The sequence below is a fragment of the Anabrus simplex genome, chromosome 6, assembly GCF_040414725.1.
Source record: "Anabrus simplex isolate iqAnaSimp1 chromosome 6, ASM4041472v1, whole genome shotgun sequence".
Taxonomy (NCBI): Eukaryota; Metazoa; Arthropoda; class Insecta; order Orthoptera; family Tettigoniidae; genus Anabrus; species Anabrus simplex.
Genome location: NC_090270.1, coordinates 3,876,821 through 3,890,046, shown reverse-complemented (window position 1 = coordinate 3,890,046; position 13,226 = coordinate 3,876,821). Strand labels below are relative to the sequence as shown.

At 36.1% G+C, this 13,226-nt stretch overlaps 1 protein-coding gene across 2 annotated transcripts in view; it reads right to left on the bottom strand.

The window, feature by feature from the left end:
- LOC136876048 (ethanolaminephosphotransferase 1) overlaps positions 1-13,226 on the bottom strand; it is a 261,187-nt gene that overhangs the window by 222,060 nt on the left and 25,901 nt on the right. For both annotated transcript variants that reach the window (XM_068228192.1, XM_067149670.2), the window contains exons 2-3: positions 8,554-8,622; positions 5,894-6,086 (exon numbers count right to left, since the gene is read on the bottom strand). In XM_068228192.1, the coding sequence (XP_068084293.1) occupies positions 5,894-6,086; positions 8,554-8,622 (262 nt within the window). The remainder of the gene's footprint in view (positions 1-5,893; positions 6,087-8,553; positions 8,623-13,226) is intronic.

Genomic DNA, 13,226 nt, shown 5'->3' with positions numbered 1-13,226 from the left:
GTAATAGCTACAAGGTCGAAGCACCTACAGGTTTGGAGTGCCCTATAGCTTCCTGAAACATTCTTCAGAATGCGCTGCGGCAGTAAACCGGAAGCTTCATCAACGAGTCTTTGTCTATAACCGTCGCAAAGTAGTCATGGGTCTCTCAAACCCGGCCCGACCGTTTATGTAACGTTTGTGTTCCAACATACTAGTGGATTTTGCGTGTGATATATTAGTTCCTTTTAGGTTTTGTGGAGTGTACATTGTATAATTATTGAACAGACAATAGAAATCATTATACAGTAGAAAATTTAAGAATGGCATCACGAGCAACTGTGTCTAGGCAGGAAATACAGAGGATTTTATGTGACGAAGACTATGAATTTGATGATTCTGATGCTGACCCAGATTTCGTGATGAACAGTGAACATGATTCTAATAGTGAATTAAGTGACGGTATTGGGGAAGAAACAGATAATATCAACATTCCAAACATCCGCGAAGCCACTATTTCCAACAACAGTGCTTATAATGCTCCAGGCACAAGCTGTAGGTACGTTCCAGATGAGGGTAATCCCTGTCGTTATTTTGTCGGTAAAGACAATAAGACTAAATGGAAGAAAGACAAATTCCCACAAAATGTACGCACACGAAGCCACGATTTAGTTTCCACTCATTTACCAGGACCTGTAAGGGATGCTATGAATGTGCACACTCCATTAGAATCGTGGTCATTATTTTTCAATGAACCTCTTATAGACTTGGTAGTTGGTGCAACTAATATATTTATACGATCTGTTACATCTAACTACAAGAGTGACCCAACAATGTGCAGAGAAACTACAAACAACGAGATCATGGCTTATTTTGGTCTCTTATATCTTGCTGGCACATTACATGGAAGTAAAATGAATATTGAGGACTTTTGGGATACAGACGGAACAGGAATTGAAATATTTAGAGCTGTTATGTCTCTGAAAAGGTTCAGGTTTCTTACACGTGTTATTCGCTTTGATGATATCCATTCACGGAATGAAAGGAAGTGTAAAGATAATTTAGCAGCACTTAGGGAGCTCTTGGACCTCTTTGTACTGAACTGTAAGAAGTATTACTCACTTTCAGAATTTGTTACTATCGATGAAATGCTAGTACCATTTCGAGGGAGGTGCCGATTTCGGATGTATATCCCCTCTAAGCCATCAAAATATGGTATAAAAGTCTTCTTGATGGCTTGTGCTAAGAGCTATTACGTTAAAAACTTAGAAGTTTATGCTGGAACTCAACCAGAAGGCCCATTTCGTGTTAGTAATAAGCCTGATGACGTTGTCTTACGACTAGTGGAACCAATAAAAGGCAGTGGTCGAAATGTAACAGTAGATAATTGGTTCACCTCTTACAGCCTTACGAAGAAACTTCTAACAGAAAACAAACTTACGCTTGTTGGTACTTTGAGGAAAAACAAGTGTGAAATACCAGGGGAATTCCTTGCAAAGAAATGAAAAGAACAGAAGAACAATATTCAAGTATGTTTGGATTTCAGGAGGAGGTTACAATGGTGTCGTATGTGCCAAAACGTAACAAATGTGTAATTCTACTTTCCTCTATGCATCACACGGCAGAAATTGATGAAGAAAATGGTGTCAAAAGGAAGCCAAAAGTCATCACTTGCTACAATGACACCAAGGGTGGCGTTGATGTAGTGGACGCTATGAGTGCAGAATATACAGTTGCTAGAGGAACAAGGCGCTGGCCATTATGTTTATTCTTTGCTGTACTGAATATTGCTGCCCTAAATGCATATGTTACGCTAAAATCCAACCTTGTGGTTATGAAAAGGCGTGTGTTCCTCAAGGAGTTTGCAAAATCACTTGTGCAACCGTACATGGCAGAGCGAGCACACCAAAGTTTTCTGCCTCGAGAAATTCGACTTCTGGCTGCGAGACTTTCGGGGGAAGCTATTGAAAATAGAGAATTGCCGGAGCCTGGGAAAAGAGGTAGATGTCATATGTGTAAGGACAACAAGACAAAATACTTCTGCAAGATCTGCAAAGTTTGGGTTTGCCTGACACATGCGGAAATGTTGTGTGTAAACTGCGTTAACAATTGAGGAACTTCACCCGAGTGTAATTGGTTAAAATATTGAACCTAAGCCACTTTTTCTTAGGCATTTGGATAACAAATACGTTCATTTGCATAAAACAGTATTATCAAACTGACATATCAAGTGGACTTTATTTGTCGCGATTTTTTTATAAACATTACTTTTTCTAGCTAAAATTTTAAGCTTATCTTCCTTTTAAGTTCTTTTTATCAATAAAACAATGCAGAAATATAAAACTGAGTTAAAGTTATTGAGAACATTCTATAATAATATTCAATGTATTATATTGTAAAAATAAATAATTTTAAAAAGTTTTATAGACGTTTAGGTTTTGGGTCTACCAGACCCAGCCCGACCTTCCTTGTTACATTTTCCACCCGACCGTTCTAGGGTTAAGTAATTTTGTGCTTGTTGTCAATTTTATAATTTCTCTGTGTTCACTGTTGTCCATGTACCTTGGGCATTACATTAAGTATTGCCTTAGTTAAAAATGTGAGTTGAAACAAATATATTATTGTAGTGGAAAGGAAATTTAATATAGTAGTGTAAAGAAAACAATGTGAAAAATATTGAAGGTATCCATGGAGATTAATGACTTCAAAAAATGAAAGTGGAAAGGCACTTGTTGAAATAATTTTTTATTCTTTGTATTAAAATGGTGGAATGAAAACTCATCCAATGCTGATATAAAAGAAAGGAAAAATAAATTAGAAAAATGTAGGAAATATTAACAAAATTTAAGGAATGTAAAATATTAAAAGAAAAGATTGAAAGAATTGAAAAGAAGTAAGTCAAAATGTGGCTCATCTATGCATAACCAAGTGTTGGACTTAAGGTGGGGCTGAAGAATGAGGGAATGAGGGTAAATGTTGAGGAGAGGTGGAACGAATGGAATGGAAAATAGAATTTGGATCCGTTAAATTCAAAAATTTTAGAATAATGATAAAAAGGTCAAATAGTAGGTTTTTTTTTTTTTTTTACATATTTCATTTTGGTTGTAATTAGAGTTAAAATATTGATCTAAATGTATGAAAAAATTCTCAGTTATATCAAGCCTTTGTGTAATGTTTTAAGAATTATTAGATCTTGTTGAATATCGGTCAAATTATGGTTAATCATGCATATGTTGACCTACAGCCGAATATTTATTTTATTTTATTTTTTTTTATTTTTTTTGCTAGGGGCTTTACGTCGCACCGACACAGATAGGTCTTATGGCGACGATGGGATAGGAAAGGCCTAGGAGTTGGAAGGAAGCGGCTATGGCCTTAATTAAGGTACAGCCCCAGCATTTGCCTGGTGTGAAAATGGGAAACCACGTTTATTGTATTTAATGGCATTCTTATGTTCTGAGTATCTAGTGACGAAGTTTCTCCTTGTTTGATGTAAGAAATATTGCAATCATGACATTTGAATCTACCGGAATTAGAGAAACAATTAAATGTATTAATAGAGGTGGTGTTGTATAAGATGTCTGAATTCTTATTTTTAGTTTTGAGTGCTATATTTATATCATATTTTTCAAAGGTGTTAATGATTTTGTAAATGTCCTTGTTAAAAGTGAAGATTGAAATTATTGAGGTTTTAGGTTTATCTTTTATCAAAGTACTTGAAAGGGCAATGTCTGATTTATTTATCATTATTTACATATTTTACGCCCACATTGGAGCACTTAAATCAATACATTTGAGTTAATTTCTTCTTTTCTCCCAGAACTTTCTCATCCTCTCCGACCTGAAAGCGTTTTGTGTGTCCGATATAGTATATTGTTTCCGTTCAACTGTTTTTAGTCTGAGACTTATGTTTTTGTTCTTCAAAATCCTATTCTCTTTTCTGTCTTTGATTTGTTGCCGAGTTATACCCAATTCTTCCAAATCATTCTGAACTTCTTTGAACCAATTATTATTGATTTCATTTTTCAAAAATTAATCAAATAGTTGTTTCAATATCCTGGTGTCTGGTAATCTTGATATGTGACAGAAAAAGGAAATTCTTCTTTTACGCATTGTAGATATTCTTGATTCACATTCACGATAGACAATGTTGTTAGGCAACAATCTCCACTGTCCATCAATTTGTTTTTTATTAATAATTGTTCTAAGAATTCTTCTATCAGTTTTCTGTAATTTGTCTGTTGTAGATTTTACATTTAATTTGAATAAAGTTTCACTAGCATACGTTGCCTTTGGTTTAACTATGGAATTATAGTGTTTCAGCTTTGTGTTTATCGAAAGAGTTTTTTTATATTTTTTATAGGTTGATTGTGAAAATGGTTTGAGTAGGTTTTCTGAAGATTTTATAACCTGAAGAGAATGCCATTTAATACAATAAAGTAGGTCAACATATGCATGACTAAAACCATAATTTCACCGATATTCAACAAGATCTAATAATTCTTAAAAAATTACACAAAGGCCCATTACTTGATATATGAGAATTTTTTCATACATTTAGATCAATATTTTAACTCTAATTACAACCAAAATGAAATATGTGAAAAAGCCAACCTTCTATTTGACCTTTTTATCATTATTCTTAAAATTTTTAATTTAACTGATCTAAATTCAATTTTCCATTCATCCCACCTCTCCTCAACATTCACCCCCATTCCCTCATTCTTCAGCCCCACCTTAAGTCCAACACTTGGTTATGCAGGATGAGCCACATTTTGACATTTCTTTTCAATTCTTTCATTCGTTCTTTTCTTTTAATATTTTACATTCCTTAAATTGTGTTAATATTTCCTACATTTTTCCACTTTCCACTTTCATTTTTTAAAGTCATTAATCTCTATGGAAACCTTCATTATTGTTTACATTGTTTTCTTTACACTACTATATAAAATTTCCTTTCCACTACAATAATATATTTGTTTCAACTCCCATTTTAAATAAGGCAATACTTAACATATATGCTCAATTCTACATCTGATCAGGATTATAAATGATTTTAAGTGTATCTACGCTTCACAGTGATATGAAGAATATCAAATGACTTCTTCTCCTGTGCTACAACAACATTATGAATATTTGCCCAATTCCACATCTCGCCAAAACTGTGATTTTTGATTTGTATCTACGTTCTTTAATACTACGAAGAATATAAAAGACTTCTTCTTCCCATATATTCCTACAGCTAAGTGAACTGATTTCTTACTACAAAATTGTTTTCGTTAAATTCTCAAAACAATTTTTCATAGTGTCAAACTTCTATGTTTTAAGACCATCTTTAAAACCACTGTGTTTCAAATACTTTCTTCTACATGCGATATGGCTGAAGATGACCTTTAAATAGGTCAAAACTAGTCCCATTTAATGTTTATTTAACAAACACTATTTAATTTGTATTGAAAAGGTGGAATTAACTCACTTATTTTTTTAAATTTCATTTAATCAAAGTTCAATACAGACCCATAAAATGAAATTCATTTCTCTTGATAAATGTGTCCTTACCGTTCAGTTTCAGGAACGAATTATTCAACTACTGGAAAAATATTTTCTATATCATAAAAAATGTCTAAACCTATTCTCACTAAGCTTTTTGTAGTGTAAAGTTTTCTCTTTCAGACATTTTTTTTCAAATGTTACAGTAAAATAACCTTTCAAATATTTTTAAAATATTTCTTTATAATGAACCACTGGTACAAGACCGAAGAACTGAAACTGAAGGGTTATCTTTACATTCAATCAAAATAAGATTACCTTCAAAATATATTCAAAGGATATGTTCACAAAACAGGTCAAACAGTTGCATGTCATTCTCTCTATAGGAAGGAACCTAAAGCAGTTTTAGATAAATCACAGAACTTACCTAAGGTATAAGCTAAAAATAAATTGATGGCAGCAACAGCCCACACCCATCTAGGAATGGCAGAAACTTCAGGATGGTCAGAGCTTGAAGCGTAGAAGTAATAATCATAGTAGGAGAACATAATGAAGTTGAGCACAGTGAAGAGAAAGCCAACAAATGTCAGCACATTGGGAGCAACCCATTTGGGACATAACTGTAAACACAGATAATAAAAGAAAGTTAATACATACTCTCTGTATAGTAAGGCTATCACTGCTGCCAACATGACCATCAACAAACTAACCTCAATACAAATATCAACAATGGAGGTTCCCTTAGCCAATCAAGATATTCATAATCAAGTCAGTTTTCAAGCTCAATGAGGAAATACACACATTCTCTCACCCAGACTTATACGCATTACTATAACCCTATTCTTTGGTGTTTGCCTGGTGTAAATAATTGAGCTCACTTCTTGAAATTTGTTATTACTTGTCGGACTCACATGAAACCACGCTGTAAGAATAATGTGTGTTATGCAAGAAATACAAGTTCAATTTCCTGGTGTACATACAACGGTGTTGCTACTAGCAAAGAAGGAGCCCTCGTAGAAAGACAACTCCTGCCATGTTCACGAGCTGGTGACTACCCAATTAGACAAGTACTGATACTGGGAACTTTGTAAATACCTCATTAACATCCTTACATTGCATGCTACTGATGCAAGTGTAATGGACCAGTATAACTTGGAAGCAATATTTTCTAACGCATGGGTAAAAAATAGAAATATCGAGATCGACGAGTATTATTATTATTATTACTGTTATCTATGTAGTTATTTCCAGACTTTATTTGGTATAAATTATGATCGTATTATTTGTGAGGTTATGTCATGAAACATTTGCTGTGTATCTTAATATGAGTACATTTAATGTAAGAACGCGTAATTGATAGTATATAATTTATTACCTGTATATATGATGTATATATCCACTGCAATATTGTGCAACACACTGTAATAGTCTAGAACAATGCAATGTGCAACTGGAATTGTGTACAAAATTCCTTACATTGTAAACAGGCTATTGAAGACTCTCCAAATTACGAGAAAACATGTTGTGTCATATTTTTCTAGAAGCCTGGCCAGGCAATGTATATAAAAAGGCAGTCTAGAGGGATGACAAGAGTTGTTAATCGAGTATGTGAATTCATGTTGTGACTGGTAGTACGTTGAAATGCTATTGTGGCAGTCTTTTTCTTCTTCTACTTCTCGTAGAAGTGTTTTGTTTCAAGATGGCAGTTCATTAGTGCGTGTACAGAACATGTGTAAATAAAACAGTGTACACAACTGACAGCATTTTGTGTGCATCTTAGTGGATACATCAATATAAACATCATTATTTATCCATATTGACAGCAAACCATTATGGTGACATTTTCATGTATTACTGGAACATTAACAAAACGTATTGAACAGGAGGAAATATAACTTAGAATTAGGAAATTTTCAAAATAATAAAGGTTCTGATATAGGCTACATAGTGGTTGATCTGAGGACAAATGCAGAGGTAGTCGTGTTTACCCAACAAAATGAACTGAAACTCTTGAGAAATCTGGCAGAGTAAATGAGAACACCAAAACTCCCATGCAGGCACTCTAAATGTAGCTGAGGCCGTATTAGGTCTGCCCCCAAAACATAGCTGTTGTCCCCTGCAACCCGGTACTGCTAGGAAGGCTGGTATGTCGTTAAAATGCTACATGCAGCTCACGTCCATCGCGGGTGAACCTAAAAAGAGCTGCACCACCTGCCCGCCTAGTAGACATGATCGTTGGTGCCGTCATTAGCCAGTTCAAGGTGGAAATAAGTTTCACCATCAGAATGTAAGGCAGGCAAGGTAAGAGATTTTTTTACAATTTGTTATACGTCACGCCGACACAGATAGGTCTTATGACGACGATGGGATAGCAAAGGGCTAGGAGTGGGAAGGAAGAGGCCGTGGCCTGGTGTGAAAATGGGAAGTCACAGTGGGGCTTGTACCCACTATCTCCCGCATGCAATCTCACAGCCAACTTGCCCGGTAAAGGTAAGAGTGGTAATGCTGCGTGCCAAAAGCCTGCCTTCAATTCCAAACCTCTCCACAGTGGTGATATGACACGAGACCCTACGTGTCGACACCAGATTTCATCATCAGACTCCCAGACTTGTAGGGCATCAATTAGAATGAACTGTACCAAACCCCTCCAGAGACCACATCATATCTAAATCTCCCTTGAAACTGGAACGAGTATGGATGATGTTCAATAAGGACAATAAAAATATCAATCTAATAAAAATGAAGCAAAAACATATTGTGAGAAGCGAGACCTCCCGAGGAGACATTACCACCAAAACTCTATGGAAACCAGCTAAGAAAATATACTTATTGAACCTGGGACCCAGTTGTCAACAATATCCAGTCAACATGTGGAAAGTATAAAAGTTTATGTTTCTTTTATTGAAATACACCATTATGGTGTAGCCCAACAAGCGTAGTTAGAAATAAATTTTCTAGAAATATCTTTTTATATATTTTCTACCTACGTCTAGCCGTTTTTCTATGTTTTGATGCACGTTTTATCCAACATAACCAGAAAACTATTGGTCATACATATATGATAAGCACAAACAGATGTCAACCTACCTGTACTACTCTATTCCAGAATGGGTGCATCACATAAATGCTCAGTGGACTGGTATCCAGGGCACTGTACTGTGAACAGACAATACAAACATAACATTTAACATTATTATCATCCCAAACTTAAAATTTCTGGCCTCGAATGACAGTATTAAGCAACATCCACGACTGCAATAGAATAAACTTACCCTCACACAAAAAGAATTCTCCACATTATCACAAAATACACTCCTTATCTCTCTAAACCAAAGCGTTCCTATCAGATACATCAAACTTCTAGAAAGATCAAGAATCTGATGCAAACACAAGACAGATTTGACCAGAATTAGACTATCAAAACATACTCGATGACGGAGTGCTCCCCCTGTGGGTGGAGGCAGTAGAATAGCACCCATGGTATCCCCTGCCTGTCGTAAGAGGCAACTAAAAGGGGCCTCAAGAGGTCTCAACTTGGGGGCGTGGGCTGGCGACCATGGGGCCCTGAGCTGCGTCCTCCACTTACTTGTGCCAAGCTCCTCACTTTCATCTGTCCTATCCGACCTCGCTTGGTCAACTCGTTCTTTTCTGACCCGACAATATCAGATTGCGAGGTCTAGGGAGTCTTTCATTTTCATGCCCTTCGTGGCCCTTGTCCTCCTTTGGCCGATACCCTCATTTTTTAAGTGTCGGACCCCTTCATATTTTTCTCTATGATTAGTGTTATATAGAGGACGGTTGCCTAGCTGTACTTCCTCTTAAAACAATAATCGCCAACATCTGAGAGAGTGTACTTCCAGTGGTTGGGGTTTCTTCGTTTCCTGTAAACCAATGTGCCACCAACTTTATCAGTTTTACGGCCTGTACTACGACTGTCAGGTAAACTGCCAGATACGTAGGCTGCAGTTTTGCAAAGTAGAAGTTAAATATTTTCTTGCGTACTACCAACGGATTTTAACGACGGTATTGTAATGCAGAAGATGTAGTAACATTTTTATTGGGATGGTAATAAGGTTACTGAAAATATAGTGAAATTTAGTGCAGTGTTCCCTGGTGTTTTCATTTGTTTAGCGCTATTCCTTTTGAAATTGTATTACTAGAATCCAATATCAGACTCTTATTAAGCTATAATGTGGAAGTCCAATTAGGACTGAAATATACACATACGAAGAAATGTTAAAATTAATTAACTGTATAACGAAACTGAAACTGTTATAGAAAATTAAAACACTGAAAATGTTACCTGGACGCAAAAGTTAAGATTCAGGTTATGTACCTTTTTTTGTCTAGTACTATTTACGAGGATGCGCGTGACGGCGAAAGTAAAGTTTATATTCGTGATTAATGCCACTGATACAGCGTAGGATCATTAATTTTATCATTAATTCAATTTATTGTTTGCTCATTGAATAAGTAGTTAGTTTCTTTTCAATACAATGTGAGAATCATAACTGGCAAGCATTTATCTCACTTTAGAGTAAATGCATTTGTAGCAAGTTGTTATGAAGTAAAAGAAATATAACCTCTTTAACATCCTCATTGGACGGACGAATCGCCATGAACAACATCGTATACCTTTACTCCATATGTGCGTCACGGATAGATTTGGAATAGAACCCACGCTTTTGACACGCATTTTAATGATTAGGAAATGTGTACTATCACCTCTAGTACCCTATCGACTATCATTTAGAAGGTTAAAAAAGTTAGACTACTGGGACTCGAACCCACAAAAAAATGCTTAGCAGCAAAAGATGTTTTCCTAACGACCACGGCTACACATGAAGCTTGCTGTTAACTGCTTGTGTGCTACTGATATAGTCAGTAGCAACAACTTGCTAGCTTGGGAAATCTTTGAGAATTCTGTGATAGCTGGACAGGAAGCATGACATACTTTAGAAATATATGCACAGATTACATTGTAACAACTTAATTTCGCACAGCATCATGCAAATATATATTCATCTTGATGTGTAGCCATCTTGATTCTTTACAGTAGCGTCCCTGATAGGAGCGAAGTCCCAGATAAGAGCGTTAACAGCCTCTCCAACTTCGGCATAGCGATACTCGAGAATATTTTCCCAGATTGCACATAAACGAAAGTCGTAGTACGCGTTTTCAACAGAACTTCCAGATAAATGTCCAAACTGCCAAGTAAATTTATACTACACTTTTATCTGGCTGTCGTAGTACAGGCCCTTAATCAATTAACTTATATTTCCTCTCAATTGCAAATATTAAAATATTCCTGTTCAGTACTCTGATTAAAGATGTCTGTTACAACTTATACTATTATGGTTACGAATTTATTTATTTATTTATTTCATAATATGTTAAGTGTAGAAGATGGAAAGTTTTCTATATTGTTGAGTATCTAGTGTATCCAATAACAAGTTCTGTCAGTAGATGGCACTGATAGCAGTTTTTGTTACATTTTACATGAGTCAAGGAATGCCATGTGCAGAATATTTTAGTTGTAATTGTAAGTGCCAAAAAAAAAAAAAAAAAAAAAGTTATATATGTGTACAGTACTTGGGTAGGTGAACCTATTTACGAATGCATACATGAACACCAGGACAACGGATGAGATGCCCATCCGTTGCGTGGTGACTTTGTGGAGGATATCTCTCTCTCCAGACTGGACAGCCTGTCATGATAAGCTGTAGGGGGGATGAGGTTGCCTACATATTGAAATGTTAAAGGCCTGATACTAACTGCTGGGAACTCGGATTATGCAAGCAAGTTTTGTCTCCTGATGCAGGTATACCTTGACACTCTAGCGACCATGCCCAAAAATTATGGGTTTTCAGAATTGTCCAACGTTTAATTTCTATGAGCTGAAGAATAAGAATTGCTTGGTTATAGCTACATGTTTGTGGGTGTATCTAGTAACATATTCTGTCAGTAGACGGCACTTGACAGCATATTTTACACCACAGCATATTTTACTACGTGCAGAATATTTCAGCTATTATTGCAGGTGCAAAAAAACTAATAATAATAATAATAATAATAATAATAACAACAATAATAATAATGTTATTGGTTTTTATGATTTTTGGAGGCACTGAGGTGCTGGAATTTTATCCCGCAGGAGTTCTTTTACGTGCCACTAAATTTACCGCATAAGACTGGCGTATTTGAGCGCCTTCAAATACCACCAGACTGAGCCAAAAACAAACCCGCCAAGTTGGGCCCAGAAGGGAAGCATTCCAGTATCCAAGCTACTCAGTGCAGAAAATTGCTAGGAAAAGGTGAAATAGCTAATGCAGAGGGTGATATAAACAATTCCGATGGCAAAATACTTGAATTGGGAGGGTACTACCAATGTGTTTGAAGGTTATGTACTATAAACAATTCTGAGTAGGCATAAATAGTAGCGTTTTGAATACAACGTTTCAAACTTTAGGCCGAAACTTTGACGCTAGGGATACAAATTTCCACACCAGCTTATGAATTAGTAGGTACCATGAACCAGTGTGTAACTTGAATCACTTGCATAATCTGTATTTAACATTAATAGAGAAACAGATTGAAATGACTTTTTATTTTTTCAGTTTGCATAAAGAACACAACAATACTTGTACACTATCCAAAATATTTCAATACTATAAGAGGGATACAAACGTACAAGACTGCATCCTTCAGATGGTGTATCTTATGTTAAAATCCACTGAGTAGGTAAAAAGCTGGATTTTTTAAAAATTACTACAATTGTTTGGATTCTGGGGACAAATACAAACTATGGGCTTCGATTTGAGTGTGTTAAGGACCCCTCAACAGGCCAGGTGTGAGAATGGCTTGTTCTATTACTGTTGAAAACAATCCTCCATTTTCCTCTTCTGCTAACTTGCTATGCCTGACACAGTTGAGTAAAGAATTTCACCTTATTTTCTTGACACGGCATAAGCCCAAAAGCCTATACAGCATCATGTCTATAAGTACGGGCTGTGAAAGCATCAATGGCAAGATATTGTACACGTTGAGTAAAGGCCCCTTGCTAGATACCACAGAAATCTGCTACATACATTTAGACCAATATTACCCAAATTTAAACCTGTATGACATTTCCGAAAAGTCCAGAATCTTATTTGATGTCCTTATTTCAGTTTTCAATAGTGTTAAACTTCCCAAAAGAAAATGTTTGTTCGTTCAGATTATACGTAACACGTTGTCGTATTATCCTTCCCTACCACGCCCACCTCCCTCCTGACCCACCCCTTCCCCTCCTTTAACCTTGTTCCATGCTTTTAGCAAGCCCCACCTCTTAGTTCCTCTCTAGACTCCACAGTGACAACGGGCTGCTCGAGGTGAGTCCCCTACTAAAGCTTTTAATTTCTTGCTCCCATTTCCGTTTTCTTATTCTAATCTAAAAGCTTTTTCACACTTCAGGTCCCGCATTGGATCGAGAACTTTCTGGTTTTGTTACGACTTTAATATCCATGTCTGTATCAAGAGCCACTGGCTTAATTACATCCCGGCTTAGTGTTTCACCTTATGAAAACTGATGCTACATATTTTATCTTATTGTCAACGTTCTACAGAGGCTACTGATGGCCCCCAGTACAGCAATACAATGCACTCACTTCTCGATGAACACCACCCTGGATATTGTTCAACAAATCTCCATGCATTAAGGTTTCAGGTGTCTTGTTGCTATTATCAGGGCGCGCTACTGCTCAACAGTGTAGGCCCAAATG